The sequence below is a fragment of the Erythrolamprus reginae genome, chromosome 1, assembly GCF_031021105.1.
Source record: "Erythrolamprus reginae isolate rEryReg1 chromosome 1, rEryReg1.hap1, whole genome shotgun sequence".
NCBI lineage: Eukaryota > Metazoa > Chordata > Lepidosauria > Squamata > Dipsadidae > Erythrolamprus > Erythrolamprus reginae.
The window spans coordinates 169,772,996-169,796,849 of record NC_091950.1 but is presented as its reverse complement, the minus strand read 5'-3'; the positions used below and the strand labels follow the sequence as shown (position 1 = coordinate 169,796,849).

The window sequence follows — 23,854 nt, the reverse complement described above, 5'->3', positions numbered from 1 at the left end:
TTTGTCCCTAACTTCAGATTTTCCAACTCTGCACTCATTGCCAGCGTAACTGAATTTATGCACCTTGCTGTTGATCATTTGTTTCGTCTCCTTACATTTGCTTACATTATAATGCAATACCGTAATAATGTTAATACATTAAACGTTTGGTTATTTACATTCTGTCAGATAGATTTATACATTCCATGAAAGATTGAGGATAACACGTTTTGCTGTATTATTTCTTAGTGCATTTCAATGCCAAAATAACAGTGTATTTAAAAGGGTTTTAATTGACCAAAATTGGTTTATTACAAAGTTTACTTAATTTATACTGATGCAAGTCAGAAGCAAAGATTCAATCCCAAATTAATTTTTTTTTCTCTTTTTCTCTCCCCTTCTCCTAATAAAGTTTGCATTGTAATGTGATTCTTTATTTAGTACTGTATTGCTTCTAATATTGAAATGTAGTTTAAAATGTAGTAACTGGTGATTTTCAATGCATTTTTCTTATTTCTAGTCATGCATACTTAGAAGTATGTTAACAAAAATAGTATAATTTTTTGTGACAGATAAAAAGACATGTGGTCCTCATGAATACCAGTGTAAGAATAGCAACTGCATTCCAGATCACTGGCGATGTGACAGTCAAAATGATTGTGGTGACAATTCTGATGAAGAAAACTGCAGTAAGTAATGTCATACGACTATACGTTTGTAAATCATTCTATTAAAAAAGAAAAACCCACTGCTTTAGTCTCTATTTCTGCTATTTTTAAATGACATTTATTTTACCTTAATATTATAGATAAATAATTAATAATATTAAAGATCAAATCTGTTGATTAGTTTTTCTATTTTAATAATTTATTTTTTCTTAAAATGTTCTAGCATTAAAATATTATGAAGACTTAAATAATTCCCAATTTTATAATAATTTCATGAAACATTAGAATTGAAAACATAAAAACTAATCTAAATTAAAAAGATGTAACAATTTAAAATTTAAAAATTGGAAAGTACAGAAGATATATATATATATATTTATACAGTGATACCTCATCTTACAAACTTAATTGGTTCTGGGATGAGATTTGTAAGGTGTTTGTACCAATGTTTCCCATAGGAATCAATGGAAAAGTGATTAATGCGTGCAAGCCCAAAACTCACCCCTTTTGCTAGCCGAAGCACCCGTTTTTGCGCTGCTGAGATTCCTCTGAGCCTCCCCTCCATGGGAAACCCCACCTCCAGACTTCCGTGTTTTTGTGATGCTGCGATTTCGCTGAGGCTCCCCTCGCTGGGAAACCCCACCTCCGAAACTTCCATTGCCAGCAAAATGCCCATTTTTGCGCTGCCAGGATTCCCCTGCAGCATCGCAAAAACACGGAAGTCTGGAGGTGGTGTTTCCGATGGAGGGGAACCTCAGGGGAATCCCAGCAGTGCAAAAATGGGCACTTCGTTGGCAACAGAAGTCCGGAGGTGGGGCATCCCAGTGGTGGCGGCTTGGGTTTGTAAGGTGAAAATAGTTTGGAAGAAGAGGCAAAAAAATCTTAAAACCCCGGGTTTGTATCTCGAAAGGTTTGTATGATGAGGGATTTGTATGACAAGATATCACTGTATATATATTTATATCACTTTTTTTTTGCTGAATTTGAAAATTAATTTGAAGATCTATTTTGGCCTCATCAGCTAGCCATACCCACTGGGACTTGAACCTGCAACCTTTGCCTTGTAATGCAGAGAATTATCCTCTAGGCTACAGTATCCAATCCCTTCAGCTCTGCACTAGGGAAGGGTTACATATTTTTGTGTCGAATCACCCTGGTGTATTGAAGGAACATCACAGCTCCTAATACATAAACAATTTTAATAACTTATCACCTTCTTTTAAAATACAGTATTTTATCTCTTCTTCTCATATCTCATCTGTTAACTATAAACAAAATATTAAAACCTCTTTATTCAATCCTACTTAGCAAAAGTGCATTAAAGGTTACTATATAAAACTGCATATCTATTTTAATCTTAATGAAATACACCAACTTCACTATTTTTGTGACTAATTTTTGGTGGTATAGTGCAAGGGTACTATAGCTATACTTAACTTGGATGCCTTGATTCCAGCAGATTATTAGAATGTTTGCAAGATTTTTTTTTATCCTGCTTTTGGCATCCCAAGTTATTTTTGTATTTCAGCTATACAGGGAATAAATTTCAGTTCTACCTTTTCTAATTATATGAAGAGGAACATAATAACTAAAGTGTTCAACTTAGATACCAATGATTCACTTGACTATAAATTTCAGGGGATGACTTGAAATAAACATTTTTCAGACCAATTCATCTCACATGGAGCAGCAGGGATGAATTTGTGGAAAACCCATGATTCTCTAAAAACTGTGTCCAGCCCCTTTTCTTTGTGCTTTTAAGAAGTAAGAATTTTATTTCACTTTAAAGTATGGCATGGGTGTCAAATTCGTGTCGTCATGGCACCATCACGTGACATATTGGGACTTTTTCCCCATTTGCTAAAGTGCGAGTGGACTTGGCCAGCATGTGACACATCTAGCCCACAGGCCATGAGTTTGACAGCCCTCAAGTATAGTATCTATGACCTGTAGAAAGTGACCAGGAGTTTTTCTTCTTCTCCTAAAACACTAGGACCAGGAGCTGTCAAGTGAATCTGATTTGAGAAAGTTTTAAAGCAGGGAAAAGCAATTATTTGTCCAGAATCCACATATAACCTCTAGAATTCAATCATAAAATATGATGATGGCCATTAATTTCTTGACTTTAAAAGGTCATAGGGTAATTAAGGGAAAACAAATACTATCAGTTTTGAATACTCAGTGAGATTTCTGAGTTGGGAGCATTAAGCAGCAAATATCAGTTGTAGAGGAATAAGAGTGGAAGCAGAGTATTCCTATGTTTTATTTATATTCCACTATTCAATCAGAAGTTCAAGGCAGCCTGCATAGCACCTCAGCTTCCTATTTCTCCTTTCATCATTTATATTTCAGTAACAAGCACATAGAATCCTCTTGTTTAAGAACTAAGAGAAACAAGCAGTTGAAAGGATTAGATTTTACAGAATTTTTCTTTTTTCAGAACCACAAACATGTACTCAGAAAGATTTTCACTGCTCAAATGGAGACTGCATGTCTGCAAGATTCTGGTGCGATGGTGATTATGACTGTGCAGATGGCTCAGATGAGGTAACATAGTATTTGGTTGTAGTTTTCTAAATCATCTATTTTGTTACTTACTGAAGGTACATCATGAGGAATCAGGCAGTCATAACAGAACAGAAATAAAGAGGGAACATTATAGGTCACCTGGAAAATACTATCTGCAAAGTATAAAAGACTACAATATGCATTATTTTGAGCAGTTCATCAAAATAATAACTTTTTGAACTTTAAAAATCAATTATTATAAGTTGGCAATTAATTCAGAAGGATGATCCCTGAATAAAATTATTTCTTATTGTTGTAGCAGAGGGAATAATGGCCAATAGATGGTAAATCAAAAACTATTCTGTGTATTGACATCCATTCCATACAATAAATGGAGAAAATATTGCCTATAATGATATGTTCCATCATGATACCTGGATAATACTGGAATAGCGTGAATGGCCTTGTGGCAGCAAATGAAGAGGCTACACTGATTTTTTTTAAAAAATATACTATGTTAGTCTATTTTAACAGATGAATACAGTTATTTTTATAACTGTTAAACTAATAACATGTGAGACTTCCTATTGCAGTTATTAGTTGTAAAATCAAAGAATTCTCAAATAGATTAATTTTTACTTGAAATACATTTGATTGGTATTATATTAATTAAATTAGTTTTTATATTAGAGATATTGTGACTCTGACTGCTTAAAAGACCAATTTCGGTGCTCCAATGGTCATTGCATAGCATCAAAATGGAAATGTGATGGATATGATGACTGCTTACTGGGAGAGGATGAGAAGAATTGTGATTCAGGTAAATGTACCCATTTTAATGATAGGAATACTTAGGATATTATGTGTGAAAATAATAATATATTTCTTTCTGAATATATATCCAAAGTTAATATGGTCTATAAAACTTCAGAACATGATATAAAATAATAAATACAATATTAAAGACTTCTTCAAGTGAGAAAGTGGTAAATGAATTAAGCCTCATTTGAACTGAGATTCAGGTTTTTGAAAGTGGCTTGAATTATTACCTTTATATAGCGGTAATGCAATAATATGAGATTTGCAGTTGCCAGGTCTATTTGGTCTCTCACAGATCATCTTTTTATTTTATTTTATTTTATTTTATTATTTTATTTTATTTTTTTGTCAAGTACATATTGGTAGTATACAAAGATATAACAATGCATGATACTAGTAAAATCGTGCCAAATAATAACAGAACCAAGTAATCTCATAATGTGCTAAATATTTTTGGGACATCCAAAGTTACCAAAAGGAATAATTTTCTTCTTGTGCATATCTGCACATTTTTTTCTAGGGTGGAGCTCACACTTCTCTTTTAATTCCTTCCTAAAAACAAAGAAGTAGTTAATATCACTGGAAAAATTAAATACATTAAAAACTGAGTCCTTTCTTGAATTCAGCTCAGCTTAAAATGATTCTTCTATTCATGAAAGCAACTTGATATTTTTTTCAGATTTCCATGTAAAAATAAAATAAAAAATAGTGTAACTGCTTTAAGTGTTGCATTAACTTTAGTGAGTTAAAATCTTAGTGAAGTTGCATGTGTTCTAAAGTTCTTAAAAATTGTTTTGTATAAAACTAGCCTTAATATGGAAGCATGTCTTAATACATTCACATAGAATTGTAGCATTAGCTTTTGGGAAGCAAAATTGGTACAATATATTTTGGGGATTCAAAATTAATACTCTTTTGTGTATTCTGCATTTTGTGTAATGTAAAACTATATTTTGTGGTGATCATCAAGGCCCATAGTACTTTATTTGAAGATAAAGTAAACCCAAACATAGTATCTATTATCTCAAATTATGTTATTTCATCTGCCTGACCTCAATGTTATGTCTTAAACAGAATCTCCAACCTGCTCTTCAAGTGAATATGTCTGTGCCAATGGAGACTGTATCTCAGCATCTTTGAGATGCAATGGAGAATATGATTGTCCTGATGGTTCCGATGAAGTAAGATATTAAATGTTTTAATTTGATCTAATGCTTTCTTGACAAGTTCATAAACTTGAATTTAAAATAACAATTCTGTGGAATAGCTGGTGACTCAGCCATTTATCCAGAAAACATAGCTCCAATAGATAGTAAAATTCTGCAGTTAATAAAATAATGAGCATTAATGTTTTCATTATATATAAAATAGCTGTGCTCTTTTGATCATAGTCTCCAATTTTAAAATACTCTAGCTAATTGTTTTTAAAGGCTTTTAAATTTTTTTAACAATAAAAATTAGATAGCTAGGTTGCAAATATTTTTATTATAATTGTATATAAACCTCTTATTTTTATCATTTTTTTAAAAAGAGAGAACTGCACCACTATATAATTGTAATCTCCTGGGTTTTCCTTCACAGTACCCTAATCTTCAAAATGTATTTATTGAGATAGTGGTGGGTTGCAAATATTTTTGCTACTGGTTCACATGCGCAGAAGAATCCCATGTGGATGGGCGGAGCCTCCAGCTGCCAGCCCTATCAGTTCTAAGAACTGGTCCGAACCAGGAGCAAACCACCGCTGTATTGAGAATATATGGGCAAAAGGGAAAATAATAAGGTATCTTTATTGCCAAGGAGCTTTTGAAAATTGATTATTTCCAGATGAAAATTGTTTTGTATTTTATATAAAATATTTTATATTTTGTGATGACCCTAATCTTATCAATAAAAAATACCAATGATTAAATAATTAAATTGTTTTGCTGAATTCTAGTTGCTTCAATTACACTTCTGTTAGTTGATTGGAGATACTCATGCTGCATATGTTTATACAGATGCAGTGTGTAACAGAATGTAAAGAAGACCAATTTCAATGTAAAAATAAAGCATACTGTATTCCAATCAGATGGCTTTGTGATGGAATTCAAGATTGTGTGGATAGTAGTGATGAAGTAAACTGTGACAGAGGTGAGACCCCCCCCCCCCCGGCTCTCTTTTCCTGGCTATATTTATAGTTAGTTATTTGCTGAATGTATATCCATCTTTCGTTATATGGGGATTTCCCATCATTTTGTCTCCTCCAATTCTGTGAAAAAGTAACTGGCACAAATCTACCTAGCAACATTTTCTATAGCTATTGATATGTTTGTTTTTCTCTATTCAAAATCCACAATATTAACCAATACGTTACATTATTCTGTCAGGATACAACATAGGTTCTTTTGCAAGTCTATACAGATCAGCCATTCCACTGAGTTAAATAGAGTAACCTTTGCATTTCTCAAGTAAGGTAATTTTTGAAAACATTTTGATCTTAGAAATCATCTATAAATACTGCAAATATATTATTTTCGGCACCAGAAATACATTTAAGAAATCACTTCATGTAAATCAGGTTATTTTTTCTTTCTTTCTATATATTAAATGAAAATTTTACACTCATCCATATTAATTTTACTTTTTATTATTACCTACATATAAATATTTAAAGTACATTATCTCACTGACACCATCTTTGTATAGGATAGAGATAGAAATAAATGTGTGATGATAGTAATTATTATGATATTTTATTAAGTTTAAAATACACTATTATAATTGGGTATGGCTAGCTGATGAGGCCAAAATAAGGCCGAAATAGATCTATCCTACTCTCCCTTAATTTTCAAATTCAGCAAAAAAAACATGTGACACATACAGGTAGAATTGTCGGCTATCAATAAAATTAACTGCCTTGGAAATGGCCCTGGGTTGGGATGAGAGGCAAATAAGGAGCTGTGATGTTCCTCCAATACACCAGGTTGATTCGACACAAAAATATGTAACCCTTCCCTGGTGCAGAGCTGAAGGGATTGGATACTGTAGCCTAGAGGATAATTCTCTGCCTTACAAGGCAAAGGTTGCAGGTTCAAGTCCCAGTGGGTATGGCTAGCTGATGAGGCCAAAATAAGGCCGAAATAGATCTATCCTAGTCTCCCTTAATTTTCAAATTCATCAAAAAAACATGTGACATATATATATATATATATATATATATATATATATATATATATATATATATATCACACATTTTTTGCTGAAATTTTAAAATTAAGGGAGACTAGGATGGCACCATTTCGACCTTGTTCTGGCCTCATCAGCTAGCCACACCCTTACTGGGATTTGATCTGGCAGCTTCTGCCTTGTAAGGAAGAGAATTAACAGCTGAGCCACCAGACCTGATCCCTTCAGCTCTGTACTAGGGAGAGGCTATATATTTTTTATGTCGGATCACCCTGGAGTATATATATGACGGTCTTGGTATATTCGGGTTTCTTCCCGTGTAGGATTTAGAAATTTCTGGCGACGTTTTGACGAGGTCCCACTCATCATCTTCAGGCTGGTGCTTCTGTCCTTGTTCTAGGGTGTGTTCGCTGAAGATGACGAGTGGTACCTCATCGAAACGTCGCCAGAAATTTCTAAATCCTACATGGGAAGAAACCCAAATATAACAAGACCGTTACATCTGTACCTGTGAAAATCTATGAAAATATGTATGTATGTATGTATGTATGTATGTATGTATGTATGTATTTTGTGTTTCCATTAATATAAATTATGTTAATAAATATATAATTGTAAATGTAGACTTTTGCCAATAAATTTATACTACTTTATATTCAACATTATTTTCTTTTCAATATTAATATTTCCCTGTAGTAGCAACACTGATTAAAAACAAGCACATTACAGGTAGTCCTCGACTTACAATAATTTGTTTAGAGACTATTCAAAGTTACAAAGTTGAAAGAAGTGACTTATGATCATATTTCACACTTATGGCCGTTGCAGCATCTTCCTGGTCACGTGATCAAAATTTGGATACTTGACAATTGGTTCATACTGTATTTTTCAATGTATAAGACACACCTTTTTCATCCCCAAAAGAGGCTGATAATTTGGGTGCATCTCATACTCCGAATGTAGCTTTTTTTTCCAGCCCTAATTAACTGCTTATGGTCTTCCTAGCTCTTACCTTGCAGGCTCTTTCATTGTTTCTCTCTGTGAAGAATGTTTTCCAAGCCCTAGGTCTTTGCAGGGTTTTTTCATTACTCTAATTTGCTCTGAGTAAGTTTCTTTCCAGTCCTAACTAGGTGCTAATGATGTCCCCAGCTCCTACTGGCTTGCAAGCTCTTTCATTGTTACTCTCTGTGAAGAATGTATTCCAAACCCTGTCTTTGATTTTTTTTTTTCATTTTCTATTTGCTCCAAATGTTTCTTTCCAATCCTAGCCAGGTACTAACAATGTTCCCAGCTTTTACCAGCTTGCAAGCTCTTTCATTGTTACTCTCTGCCACTGGTTGATCACTCTCACTGTCAGAAAGTTCCTCCCTATTTCCAGGTCAGCTTCCATCCATTATTCCTTGTCTGGACCTCTGGTGCTTTGGAAAACAACCTGAACCCCTCTTCTCTGTGATTCAACTTTTAAGAAAAATATATTGTTCAAAGTTAGAAACTGGCAAAGGATTATCTGCCCAGTAGCTTACTTGCTTGTAACTATTATAGGAATGTTTTCCATTTCCTAATTTTATTACTCTTAGTGGTAATTACTTCCACTGAGAGAAATTAAGCAAAGTTTGGGAGCAGTGAACAAATAAATGTTATTCTGGTTTCTTTTAATTCAAAATGTGTTTTTAAAATGCAATAAGGTCAGTATTTATATTTGAGAGACTTAAAAAAATGTACCAAGTTTTACAGTTCAACTACAATCAACTGCAACCACTACAGGCAGGCTGAGAGCAACTGTGGATCAATGACTAATTTCATGTATTTGATTATATTTTTCCTCTTAGCAATATTTTCTTGGTAAATTTGCATATCTACAAGAAATTACTTGTATCAAGAGGTTTAGGGAGAAAATCAGCTAAAAATGGATTTTCCTTTGATCAAATTTCCTTTCATGTCATGTCATGTAAAGTTTAGAAAATTTTAAAATTTGCTTATAGCAGATGGCAATGAAAAGGTAAAAAGGAAATAGATAAGATGTCTTGTAGTAGGAAAGCATAGATAGCTAAGAGTTTTGAATGCACAATAGATTCATCCAATTTAATAAATAGCTATTTTCTGATAATAGGAAGGACCTCTATATCATGGTGGAAGAGGGATTGACCTATTTGTCCTAGTGTTACTTTCCCAAAGAAAGTTCTCAAAGCAATTTTCTCTATCATTAGAAAAAAATGGAAGTATTCAGGCTGCAGGGATAAAAGACTAGTACTGATTGCTGGTGAATTCAATTGAAAGAGTACGTGAGCATGTATGTCTTGATTGTTAGCTTCTTATTTTCCCATAAACAATTGTTTTCCACTGGAGAAGGATCTACTGCTACTCTTCATTATCAGTCTTAAATTTTATCTCTATCAGCTATTTGAGGCAAGATATAAAACCATGAATATTTACCATGTGGCATCCAACATATAAACTTAAAAATAAATATTTATAGGATGTGCATATTTTAGTTTTGCTATTTTGTATTTTTAGGGAGGAACATATGTAGAGCTGATGAATTCCTTTGCAACAATTCACTCTGTAAACTCTATTTTTGGGTTTGTGATGGAGAAGATGATTGTGGAGATAACTCAGATGAATTTCCAGAAATATGTCGTAAGTTTGTGGCCTACTGCCCACAAAAGGATAAACAATGAAATATTCAATTAATCACAAATTCTCTGCAGGTTTTTTTTAGTACTGCTCTTGTTTTCCTTTGTCTTTGATTTGTATGAGAAGAAAATGTATGTCTTGAAATTACATACATGTTGTATACATTACATTTGAAGCAGGCAACGTTTTTTGAAGATCCTCTATATGTTCAGAGAGTTTCTCTTTATGACTAATGAGGAACATAATTGAAAGCTTTCCACCATATTTTCTCTTATCTAGTAAAATTATTTACAATCAATTAAAAGTAATATTAAGGAGATTTATATTTAATAATTTAATTACATTTTCCCTGTTTGATGAAAGCAAATAAATATATAAAAGACATATTCTCTGCAGAAGCAAATAATACATGTTTTTTTTATTTTTTCACAGTAAATTTTCCATGCCCTCCAACTAGGCCATACCGATGCAGAAATAATCACATTTGTTTGAGACATGAGCAAATATGTAATGGGATTGATGACTGTGGTGATGATTCAGATGAAGATCACTGTGGTAAATAATCTTAGTTTTACCAACAGTAACACTTTGGGGTGATGTCCCTTCTTGTCTTAATAACTGAGACTACAATTCACAGATTTCTAAAGATGGCGTGTGGGGCAGAATTTATTCCAGCCTAATGGTGCTACAATAACAGCAATAAATTCATCTTTGGTAGCTCTCACATACTGTAGGTGTAGAGTAATAGTGCTCATTTCTATTTCTAGAATAGGAATTATTTTGGTATTATCAGCAGTAAGTGGTATCCAAATAGCTCTTCAGAAACCTAGCTATCAGTTCACTATTGTTCTTCTGATCTTGCTTAATTTTCTTGCAGGCTTTTTTTTTATTGACTAGCATTAATGTTAATGTTGGACTGAAGGTTTTTATTCAATAGGGTGAACTCCTAGTTATTCATTGTAGAAGATACAGACTTATTTATTGTTCATTCTGAGGCCAGTGAAACATTGTATAAAATCAGTTTGACCAGCAAATCTCAATAGCTCCAAAATGACTAAACTGACATGATGATGCCATCAGGTTACTGTTGCCATTGTGCAACAGCATACTGATGTCAACAGTAAGTATGTAAATTATTACATTTGCCTGATGATGTCAACATGCACATTCATGTGTCTAGCCATCCCAAACATTTAGAATTTATTTATTTTTTCTCCATTAGGAAATAATATGTGCAATGTGATTATGGCTCATTAAGTTGTTTTCAGTTCCTAGTGGCCACATAGGTAATTTTTCTCCAGGATAAGAAAAACACATTCCCCCTCCCTTTTATTTTTCTTTCTTTCTTTCTTTCTTTCTTTCTTTCTCTTTCTTTCTTTCTTTTCTTTTCACTTCCTTCATTTGACATTAAGTTGCTTTATACTGACATGGTAGCAGAACTCCACTTCAGATAGGCGTTGTCTTGACAGTATGTGAAAAGCAACTATAAATGTGATCCTGCTCCCTACCCCTCAATGTGTATTCAGCCTGTGTTGACTTGTTATTCTTTTGAATTTATAAATAGAGCAGACATCATTCTATGAGTGATGTATTTCTCCTTTAAGCAAGTGTGATATTGAGATTTGGGGTCTCATATTCTTGGCCCCAGGAGCAATAGAAAACCTTTATTATTTTATACTTTTGACAGCACAGGCACCTACATGTCCAAAAAACAGCTATCTGTAGAGCCTTTTGCATTTATTTTATGAATAATATCAAAGGCTCAAAACAATTGACTGCCCCTGTGTATCTTTTTTGCAGACAAAACAATATATAAATCCAGACCTTGTAAAAAGGATGAGTTTGCTTGTAATAATAAGAGGTGCATACCTATGGCACTAGAATGTGATCAGTTTGATGACTGTGGAGATGGTTCAGATGAACAAGGCTGTAAAACAAGTAAGTTTGATTAAGGGACGGCCAAATTTCCATGCTCAGGGACAGAAAAAAATGCAGAACAGAATCTGCATAATCTAATTGATCTTAATGTGAACAATATAAAACTAATCAACAGTTCTCTTATCATAGACCTGAACAGTGTAATTCAAATTATAGTTACTGATATTTTACATATATGTTCATGGGTGGATTTGTTTATAGAATCTGAATGCTTCAACCTGTGTGTTATCACTGCCAGATACCTCATTGTTTGTCCTCCTTCAAGACTGTAAACAGTTATTTTGTTGCATGTGGCTTGGTCTGCAACTTGCAGTGTTAGTTGTATGAATTTTTCACAACTTCCTTTGAATTTGAGAAAAATGATATTGTCCTAAAGAATCACATTTGTCTATTAATATTTATAGTTTATAATACCTGGATGCAATATATTACAAACATTTGCCTCAAATGTCCTCTATTTCTTGAACCAAGAGGAGGAAAATAGTTTTCAATGCATATAAAAGAGCCTTTTTTATTTAAATGTTTTATTACTTCAGTCCTGAACTCTAAAAAATGAAAAATATGCTAATCATGTAGTCACATGGAGAAAAATGGACAAATGAGAATGTTAATCTTTAAAAAGAGAAGAAAATCAAGACTCTGATATAGAGCAGAGCATTGGGATCAGCAATTGAACAGGGCATTATTTCATTAGAATATGAGATTAGTGAGAAATACTATTAATTTGAATTTATTTATGATTTGAGAAAATAGTTTCCTAGGCTATAATAAAGAGTATCATAATTGTAGCTTCTTTGGGTACTCTCCCCAACAAGAATGAATGAAAAAAGGAACGACAAAACTTTTAGAAATCATTAACCTTCCCAAATGTCTATGGGAATGTTTCCAAATTGTCACCACAATATTTTAAAATAGTATTTTTACGTACATATTAAAACATGCTTTAAAAAAAATAAATATGATAAGGTCTGAGGAAAGATAGTACATACTGTAACCACCAACCATTCTTCACCAACTTATTTCCTAGATATTTTATTCTATTTGCCTTGATAAGAATTAATGGGGGAGGAAGAAATAATGGAATCCTGACAATGGAAAAATATTTTTTTAAAAGCTGCTGATATTCTCCAGGAAAAATTGTTCAAGTTGCTCTAGGGCAGTGATGGCATGGGTGCCACAGGTTGCATGCAGAACCATATTTGCTGGCATGTGAGCCATTGCCCTAGCTCAGCTGTAATTCAGCTGAATTTTGGCTCACAGAGAGGTTCTGGGAAGGTGTTTTTGGCTTCCAGAGAGCCTTCGGGGTGGTGGTGGTTAGCGAAGCCTTTGGAGCCTGGGGAGGGCAAAACCTGAGCCTACTGGGCCCACCAGAAATTGGGAAATAGGCTATTTCCAGCTTCCAGAGGGCCTCCGGGGAGTGGGGGAAGCTGTTTTTGCACTCCCCAGGCCTTGAAATATAGGTATGGGCCTTAAGATGAATTTGGAATAATTTGGAGAAGATTCATGATACGTTGATTCTCCAAACTTTTGAAACATACAAATTCAGCTTTAAAGAATTGAAATATTTTCAAGCTTGTTTCAATAAAAAACAACTTCTGTAATACTCAGTTTTTTTCTTAAGATCATATAAAAACAACTTCTGTGAAATTCAAATTTGAAATATGATTTTTTTTTTGCTTGTAGATAGAATTATGTGTGCATAGTTAGGGTACAAATATTAAACAATTTTACTTTGCAAATATTTAAATTTATTTTTGTTTTTAGGTTTGACTGAATACAACTGTGAAAATAATGTGAATCCTTGTGGTGATGATGCATATTGTAATAAAACCAAAACATCAATTTTCTGCCAATGTAAGCCTGGATTTCAGAGAAACAGGAGAAACTGGCAATGTGAAGGTATTTCTAAAGCACTGCTTTTAACCATTCTAAAGATGTTTGATAATATTATTAGGTGGTGTTAGAAGTTTGATTTTAATAACAGTTAAAGTATAGAGAAAGTCATCCCATTTGTTGCAATTGGAATTACATTAAAAAAAATCTGAAAGTTAAGGAGTTAAAATATAATGAACATTTTTAAATAGCAGCAAAACTAAGTATTTACTTGGTCTTGTTATTTCTTCGTTTAATGAAAAACTTGGAGACATATTTTGATATATATTCCATTTAAATATTATTTAATATTACTCCATTATAATTATGTATATTTTCACTTAAATCAGTAGAAATAGTACTCTGAATAAAAATATGGGTGCCTTAAGAGTTTTATATATTTTACTTACTTTCTTACTTTCCTACTTTCTTACTTACTTACTTACTTTCTTACTTTCCTACTTTCTTACTTACTTTCTCACTTTCTTTCTTACTTACTTACTTTCCTACTTTCTTACTTTCCTACTTTCTTATTTTCTTACTTTCTTGTTTACTTTCTTACTTTCCTACTTTCTTACTTACTTACCTACTTTCTTACTTATTTACTTATTTATTTATTTATTTTGTTTGTTTGATTTATTGATTGATTCAACTTCTATGCCGCCCAATCCCGAAGGATTTATAAATTATAATGCAATAACGCCTTAAAGCAGAGAAGTCTGGAAAAAGAAGAACTATTTTTCCAAATATACACTGTTCTTTTTGATATGTACTGTACTTTGAAGTAACATTTCAAATCTGAGAGTTCTTTGAATTCATTTCATATGAATTTAACAGACTATATCAAATATGCCCTTGGTGTCTTATGGGATATTTATAATTCCTGTTAATGCTTGTGGTGAATGCTAAAATGTTCAATATTCTGTCACTAAAATTCAGGAAATTTGAAAACACTGATATGTTTTGCTGATTGCATTGGTTTCATGCATCAAATACAAAAGCATGCAGATTGTATTTATACCTAGGATCAGTAGTGGAGTATGAGAAGGGGGAAAAGCAGTACCAGTGTGTTTGTTATTCGTTTATTTGTTTGTTTGTTTGGATTTATATGCTGCCCCTCTCCGCAGGGCGACCTACAACATATAAAAATAATGGAATACAGTAATTAAATCCAATTGATTAAAATTAAACAAACAATCTAAAATCCCAAGTTATGCTAAAAAATAAAAATCAGTCATACCCATTCAAACAACAACCATACAAACGTTCGTCGACCAGGAGCTGAGATCTAATTGCCCCAAACCTCAATTTATGAGTCTTAAGATTCTTTCGAAAGGCGAGGAGGGTGGGGGAGGTGCGAATCTCCGGGGGGAGCTGATTCCAAAGGCCAGAACCCCCACAGAGAAGGCTTTTCCCCTAGGTCCTGCCAAATGACATTGTCTAGGTGATGGGACCTGGAGAAGGCCAACTCTGTGGGACCTAAGTAAGTGCTGGGATTCATACAGCAGAAGGTGGTCCTTCAAGTAATCTGGCCTGATGCAATGTAGAGCTTTATAGGTCATTACCAACACTTTGAATTGGGTCCAGAAACCAATTGGCAATCAATACAGTCCAGCGGAGTGTTGGAGAAACATAGGCGTACCTACGTACTGCTCGTGCGGCTGTATTTTGCAGGATTTGTCATTTCCGAACAGTCTTCAAAGGTAGCCCCATGTAGGGAACATTGCAGTAATTGAACCTTGAGGTAATAAGGGCATGAGCAACTGTGAGTGGAGACTCCCTGTCCAAATAGGTATGCTGTCATACAGGCAAAATGTAGAAAACCTATGGAGCTTACATCATGACAAGCAACACTGCATTTTGCTTGTCATGATGTAAGCATTTTGAAAATGCATTGGTTCTTATGGATACCTGTGGCTATGATACTTTAACCCAGGCTTGCACAATTTATATTAGATAGAGGACATCCTAGACCAATGATGATGAACCTTTTTTGGCTCAAAAAAGGTGTACTGGTGCATGATAAAGTACATGTGTGTGCCCACCTCCATAATGCAATGGCCTCCACCCACGCATATGCACAACCCTTGCACTTCCCCCGCATAATGCTTTATACTATTAAAATATTGTTTATGAATTTGTTTTGACCAATGTTAAATTTGCTTCCAAATTTTAATGCCATCTGTCCATCTTTTTGCAACAGCTTGTGTGTGGCTTGAAACAAATCATAAAGACTTTTCTTTTCTAGATATCAATGAATGTCTAATATTTGGCATCTGCTCCCAGCTCTGCATCAACATAAAAGGGTCATATAAATGTACTTGTGAAAAGAACTATAAAGAGAGAAACAGTAGCTGCATTGCAAAAGGTAAGCTGACAAAATAATGCATGATGTTGGTGCATATAGCAATCCTGACCCTTTTATGCATAATGATACTGTAAATAAGAATGCAACAGGACACACTGAAAAAGTATTTTTTCTTCTGTTCCTACCCCTTAATTAGAAACAAAGCAATATAGTAATTTTTATGACAAACTATTTCGTTTATAATCTGATTTGAATTTTTTTCACAATCTTGCATATGATGGAAAATGTGAACAGATCTACCATTTTTGGACCTTGCTAATTCATTGTTCCACTGCATAGTATACTTGATGAGGACTGAGGAGGGAAAATAAAATATCATTAAATTTCTGCTCAAAAAAGTACCACAGGTTTATATTTGCAAGTAAAAGCCTTAAAGACATATAATGTAATTATGCTGTTTCTGTTTAAGAGGAATAATTACTTATGCATCTGATTTTTGTTAATGTACATTAAATCTTGCATTTATTACACATTTAATTATTGGAAGCAATGAATTAAAAAGTAATTTGTTTGTAGTTCTTAATTCATACCACATGATCTACTTGGAAAATAGTCTTACCTTCTCTGTCAGTAGGAGTCTCCATCAATTATATTAGATTATTTTCTATGAATAGAAATAGCCATTTCTCAGAACAGTAAATCAGAATCCCAATCCATTCTTTAAATACATAAGTACCTGATTCCAGAAACATATAAAGTCTACTTGAACTATTGCTAATCTTAAAGAAATTCTTTTAAATTACTCAGATATATCCCCTGGTGTGGAATCAACAAATTTCCTTTTATTTCAGCTTTCATATGCATTTAGACGGTAATGGAAACTTTACTGGATTACTGATGTTTACACATAAGACTTGCAATTTTAGATAATAAAACTGTGCAATCTCCATGTACTTTCCATTATTTATGCTTAAAATATTTTGCAGCACCCTTCATCGTTAAATATTCCATAGCAATTTACAAAAATGAAGTAGTGGGAATTTAAGGTTCAAAACAAGCAGCCATTTACTTAAAGCTACTGACCTTTTTAAAAATTGCCTAAAAATAACATATAATGCCTGGTATTGGGGTGGGGTGATGACGTTGGCATCAAATGAACATCTTAGGAAAGCCTTGAAAGTCATCTGAAATTAAACTGTTTTCTTCTAGATGCTTCTCTGAAAAGAAGTAAAGAATGAAATATATAATTCTATTTGCAAATTAACTCTAATACTTATAATTTGTTCAAAAATATAGAAAACAATTCTAAAAATTCCTTTTAAATTGGCAAAAACTGATGCAAATATGCTGCCCTGATAGCTATAATTTTATTCATTGATGTTTCCTGAAAATTTCCAAAGAAAACTTGATTACATGATTACAAATGAAAAATTAACAGGGCATGGATCTTTCTCCCAAAGAAGCAGCAACATTTAACTTTATAAATTTACTAGCTGAGCTTCAATTTATTGAGTATTCAAGTTAATAAATTTAATAATATATTTCATATCATAGGGCGAAATAAAATTCCTGTTACTAAAACTCATTTAGAATTCCCAGTAATATCATAAAATAGTTTTGTATTAAGCCAAAAAACATAACGGACAAGAGGCAGTCCTGTAGACCTCATGCTAAGACAAATCTCTACAACAAAACTTGCTGTAAGAACCAAGACCAAAGGCTTTCTACTGTAATAATAAGTCTAATATGTTAAGAAATTTTGAAAATAGGAAAAAATAATACAGTAAAACTTTGTCCTGTATTTTTAAAAACAGATAGAGGAAGGAATAATTTAAAAGGGGGGGGGGGGGAAATGTGTTCTAGTATATATTATTATTATTTAAATAAGAATAGCAATGTATGTGTTAGTTAACTAAATTTAGTTAAATAAGAAATTATCATAAGACTTCCTTCTGCACGTTTATTTTATTTATTTATTAGATTTGTATGCTGCCCCTCTCCGTAGACTCAGGACGTTACTTAACTCTGGAATCTTCTATTGAATTCAGTCAAACTTAAAAATATTTGAAGATAATTAGGATGTAGATCGCAATATAAATCAACAGAAAAACAACCCATATAAGTATAAAACATTAAGTAAATGAATTTTTCTCCTTTTTAATAGTTGAAATTTACTTTATTTTTGTATTTCATTACAATAATTTCCAGGCTCTGAGGATCAAGTTCTCTACATTGCTAATGACACTGATATCCTGGGTTTTGTATATCCATTCAACTACAGTGATGTCCATCAACAGATTACACACATTGAACATAACTCAAGAATAACTGGAATGGATCTATATTATCAAGGGGAAATTATTATTTGGAGTACTCAATTTAATCCAGGAGGCATTTTCTATAAAAAGGTCAATGGGGGAGAAAGAAGACAAACCAATAGCGGTGTGATAGTAAGTCAACAATGCTGAGATATTTTGCATGTTTTTATTTTGGAATTCTGTTTTCTTTTTTCACTTAAAATGTGACAGTTTCCAAATACTAGAAGGTCCAGATAACTTAGAGTTCTAATTCTTTATTTTGTGAAATACAGTAAATCAGTGTAGATTAACAGTAATATAAAGGTATATGTTATATTGCTCCTGGAACTTATTTTTACTATGATTTTAAAAAATGACTTCTTCATAGTAAACTAGTTCATAATTATAGTCACCTTAAGAATAAAAATATTTGCACTTGTTAGAGTTTGATAGGTTGTAACTAAATAAAAACTTGTTGTTATAATGCAAAGATACTATCAGAAGATAATATATGTAGCTCAGGATTGAACTATGGAGTCCTTGATGTTCTCTGGGGGTTGTTTTCTTGCAGACTAGGCTACATTATCCAACTAAGTAACACTTAGTGCTAGTTGAAGAGGTTCAGTGGCAGTGCTGAAGCCATTACTTACCTATAGGTAGTGCTGCGGTGGTGTAGTGGTTAGAATGCAGTACTGCAGCCTACTTTGGCTGGCTGCTGATTGCCTGAAATTTGGCAGTTCAAATTTCACCAGGCTCAAGGTTGACTCAACCTTCCATCCTTCTAAGGTCGGTCAAATGAGGACTGAAATTTTGGGGGCAATAGGCTCACTTTGTAAACCACTTAGAAAGGGCTGTAAAGCACTGTGAAGTGGTATATAAGTCTAAGTGATATTGCTATTGCTATCTAATCAAACAAACAAGCTCAGAGTGCGACAAAAACGTCATTTAATACCAATGTTTCTATTTCTTTGTATATCCAAATATTATGTAGACTGCAACAGGCAATACAGTAGATTTTAGCTTTCCTGTGGTTTGTTGTTTATTATCATGTTATTTCTAATTATCAATATCCTGATTTAGCCAATTGCCCATGTCCTGAATAGATCACAAAGAACTTGTTGGAAAGCATTTCCTTTAGGGGAAGGGTCATTGGTGTAACTGGCAAGTAGACCACCTAATCTATGTTTCACCATCCCCCCCCAAAAAAAAAAATTAGAAGAATTCTATTGATGCTCACAATAGTTATAGTATTTTGAAGCCCACGGATCATTCCCTGCAGTAATTTCTGTCTTTTGAGCATTCTGATTCTTGTCTGAGAAAGTTCTGTGTTTGCAGTGTGTGTGTGTGTGTGATGTGTGTTCAGAACTTTCTCAGATATTTGTATACTTAAGAAGGTAAGCATGAACCTGTTTTCTATTTATCCTATGTGGATTTTTGTGAAATTTGGTAGGTTTCACTTTCCTTTCTGTTTTATTTTCATCTCAAATAGATTGTGATAATATTAACAATAAACTAACATTTTGGAATAGCATAATTATTTAATATTTTATTGCTTAAATGTTTTGTACTTTATTTTAATTTATTGATGGTTATTAATAAAAACATTACATGTATAAATAGATGTACACTCATAAATATTCATACATAAATGATTGCTCAACTTAATAAGGTTTGTCCATTTAGGGCAATCTAGAATTTATTAAGTAAATGTAACTGTTGGCATTTCTGAAGACAGTGAAGAGTCTTTGCAGGAGTTGGGGTATTTCTATAGGTGTCCTTGACATAAGACCATAATTGAGCCCGAACTACGGTAGTAAGTTATGGCAATTATAAAGAATGTCACCATGTATTCTGATTTTACTTTAGAATTGCACCCTGGCTTTGCCAGGTACAGTCATTAAAGTGAAGATTCATGATCCAAGCTTCTTTTCCCCAGGCCAGACCTGCATTCCCCTCCTGTCTGCTGGAGACATCTATACATGTCTATACTATCTATACCTGTTTGACTGACCAAACGAACAAACGAACAAATCAATCAATCAATTTGTTAGGCAGCACTTTTGTTCCCAGAGTGAAAAAGTCCACTCTTTGACAGCAAAAATGCTGCTTAATGGGGAGAGATTCACTGGAATCCATTTTCAACTAGTCTTATTGACAACAAAAAGGAGATTCAACCCAGTATCAAACCAACAGAATTTTTGCTATTAAAAAATGGCTGAAAGAGATCCATCCTGAAACTCAAGTAGAAATCCAAGCTTGGATTTCAGGATAGACTGTTTTCACCAACTCCCAGAAATCAACCAGGCAACTGCAGCCTGCTATCTTCCCTGTTGAATTCCCTGTTGACTTTGTGGGTAGCCAGTAAGTAAGATTGCAGATGGCACTCACTTCATTTCTCGATGCCTGGCAACCTATCACTGGCACAAGCAGGTTGTCAAATGCCCAAATTGCAATTACAGTATATGACCATGGCGTGCAACAACATCTGAAGGTAAGGCACTGGTTGTAAGTCCCTTTGTTTAGCACTGTTGTAGTTTCAAGTGGGCGGGCCTGAGGTGGATCTCCTATCAAAACCAACTGGAACTAACTGTAGAGGAAGAGGAAGAAGCAGCACAACACTGTGCTGCCAAACCCAAACTTCCAAGTTGTTCCAGAAGGATACCATGATCAATGGTACAGAAGGTGCTGAGAAGTCAAGAAGAGCCACCCCACTTCTGCTAGAGGTCATCCAAAGTGACATTGATGCTATCTCAATCCTATATTCCATCCTGAATCCTGAATGAAAGGGATCCAGATAATAATCCAATTCATCCAGAACCCTATGACGCTGGTGTGCAACAGCTTTCTCTACAACAAATCTGAGTATTTTATAGCCCCCAGGCCACATCTGGTCATTTGGCCTACATGAAGTCAATCAGAAATAAAATAAGTAAATAAGTTTGCTGCAAGAGTCAGGAAAAGCAGCTGAGTCAAGTTCAATTCTGCACAGTTGTGGCGTGGTCTTTCAGTTGGCTGGCTGAGTCTTTTCACCTATTTACTAAATCTTATCAATTGATACTCCAAATATCATTTGTATCATTGTGGGTAGCTACTATCTGGTCTCTTTAGAGCTATCCTTTCTTATATACAGTGTTCCCTCGATTTTTGCGGGTTCAAACTTCGCGGAAAGTCTATACCACGGTTTTTCAAAAATATTAATTAAAAAATACTTTGTGGGTTTTTTCCCTATACCACGGTTTTTCCCACCCGATGACGTCATATGTCATCGCCAAACTTTCATCTGCCTTTAATAAATATTTTTTTTAATAAACCTTAATAAATAAGCATAGTGAGTAATAATCTGAATGGCTGCTAAGGGAATGGAAAATTGCAATTTAGGGGTTTAAAGTGTTAAGGGAAGGCTTGTGATACTGTTCATAGCCAAAAATAGTGTATTTACTTCCGCATCTCTACTTCGCGGAAATTCAACTTTCGCAGGCGGTCTCGGAACGCATCCCCCGCGAAAAGCGAGGGAACACTGTATACCCAAGAAGAAGTTATGAAATGGCAATTGCAAAATCTTTAATGGCTTATGAAATGTAAAAATATAATATACAAAGCAGTTATGTCAATCTGTAAAGCCTAAAGTAGAATGATATCTAAGCATTTCTGGAGAAATGTAAATTTTAACTCAACAAAGAGTGTTAAAATATGTTCTTTCAAGCTCAGTGTTAAAATGATAGGATTCTTTATAGACCAGTCAAGTCAAATAAATATATAGCAGGGCAATTTTAAACATTTATTTTTTGCTTTCTTTCTAGTGTCCTGAATTCAAACGCCCTAGAGACATTGCAGTTGACTGGATAGCTGGAAACATTTACTGGACTGATCATTCCAGAATGCATTGGTTTAGTTATTATACAACTCACTGGACAAGTTTAAGATACTCCATCAATGTGGGGCAAATAAATGGACCAAACTGCACACGACTCCTTACAAATATGGCAGGAGAACCATATGCAATTGCCGTAAATCCTCTGAAAGGGTACGTTGTTTACAAGAAGTTTTATGATAGGCGCTATGTGAGCCGTTGTATAGTGCAAGTGCCTCTGGAATGACATAGCTTCTGGTTTTCCTTGGCCCTACATAGAGAAGGAAATTAGTCCTTTCTTGCCTACTTCTTTACTTGTTGGCAAATTCTCATTTTAAATTACTCATAATGCAAATTCCTTATGATATCAGCAAGAATGACTAATATTTTCATTTACATAATAGCCAGTTGAACAATGGGTCCTGGTAAAGGGCAGAAATATAAATATGTAGAGGACTGAAACAAACATATTTAGTGCAGAAAATAACATACAGAAGAGCACTGAAAAGTTGCTTGGGGACCAGAGCCATAGATCTTTTCTGAAAGTAATCAAAATCAGAGTAAAGACCACTGCGAAACCTACAATAACTGCATTTAAGCTTTATCACAAAACTGATATTGTCCCCTATATATCTCTTTTCAGTACTCATTTTACTTGAGCCTGATTATATCTATACTGCCTTGAACTTTCACTTCTTATTACAGTTCAGGCAATGGCTAGCAGCTGCTATTTAGAATCAAAATAAATCATAGCTCAATAAAATTGTGTTCTAGGCCTTGGGAAAATATGTGAGACTTTTCAGATAAATGTTTAAATTCAGGGAACAAGACAAAAATAAATCTGTGTTATGAAGACTCCACTAACTGGCACTTTTAGAAGAAGGATCCTTGGCCTTTACTCAGAGGATATTACACAGTGACATGGAGAAAGAGTGGCCTATTGACTGGCTTATTATCCTGGATCTCTAGCTAACTAGCCAGGCTTATTATTCCTGATCATGTGAGTCCTATGTGAATATGTTTGACCAGGGCCTCTAGAAAGTCATAATCTTCAGATGTTACCATAGAATGAATGCTTTTAAGAACATTATAGTCCATCCATAATTAACCAGAGATATTAAAATAGCCCATGACAAATTACCATGTACATAGTCTAGAGTTTATGTCTGGGTATTATTCTTATTTAGCTTTCATTTGGGTTCATGGAATAGAGTTTCTTCAGTTTCAAAATAAAAGGTAGGTAGTTTTTTCAATTTCAGAAGAACATGAATAAACTTGACATATAGCAGCAGGCTCTTTGTGTTAAGAATAATAGAAAGTACTATGTGATTTGTGTTTGGGATTTCCAGCATGATGTACTGGACTGTAATTGGAGATCATTCTCATATAGAAGAAGCAGCAATGGATGGTACTTTGAGGAGGATAATAGTACAAAAAAATTTACAAAGACCAACAGGTACAGTTACGTTTTAACAATAAGTTGTATATTAATGGACTCCATTTCAGCTATTCTGAAATATTATTCTGAATAATCCCGATTCAATATTTTTTGTATTGTTCAATAGTTTTCTATATCCTGCAAGAATGACTTTTTTCTATTTTTTTTCTCCCTTGATGTTGCAAGGATGTATTTTCCACAGAATCGTTTTTAATGTTATTCAAATGTCACATCCAGATTGGACTTTTAGGATAATATATCCTTGCAATATATAGAACTATATAGTACTTGTTTTTTATGTTTATTAATTTAGTCATAGGTATCTGCAAGAGGGATTAAGTGGGGTAGATGACATAATGATCCACCTAGAGTTGCATT

General features: G+C 33.7%; 1 protein-coding gene across 1 annotated transcript in view; it reads left to right on the top strand.

Moving 5' to 3' along the window:
• Positions 1-23,854, top strand: part of LRP1B (LDL receptor related protein 1B) — a 1,143,506-nt gene that overhangs the window by 1,053,319 nt on the left and 66,333 nt on the right. Inside the window, exons 67-79 of the mRNA XM_070731453.1 lie at positions 552-668; positions 3,088-3,194; positions 3,846-3,975; positions 5,049-5,155; positions 5,972-6,104; positions 9,654-9,776; positions 10,206-10,328; positions 11,574-11,711; positions 13,476-13,610; positions 15,832-15,951; positions 18,100-18,341; positions 21,989-22,212; positions 23,388-23,494. Of these exons, the coding sequence (XP_070587554.1) occupies positions 552-668; positions 3,088-3,194; positions 3,846-3,975; positions 5,049-5,155; positions 5,972-6,104; positions 9,654-9,776; positions 10,206-10,328; positions 11,574-11,711; positions 13,476-13,610; positions 15,832-15,951; positions 18,100-18,341; positions 21,989-22,212; positions 23,388-23,494 (1,806 nt within the window). The remainder of the gene's footprint in view (positions 1-551; positions 669-3,087; positions 3,195-3,845; positions 3,976-5,048; positions 5,156-5,971; positions 6,105-9,653; positions 9,777-10,205; positions 10,329-11,573; positions 11,712-13,475; positions 13,611-15,831; positions 15,952-18,099; positions 18,342-21,988; positions 22,213-23,387; positions 23,495-23,854) is intronic.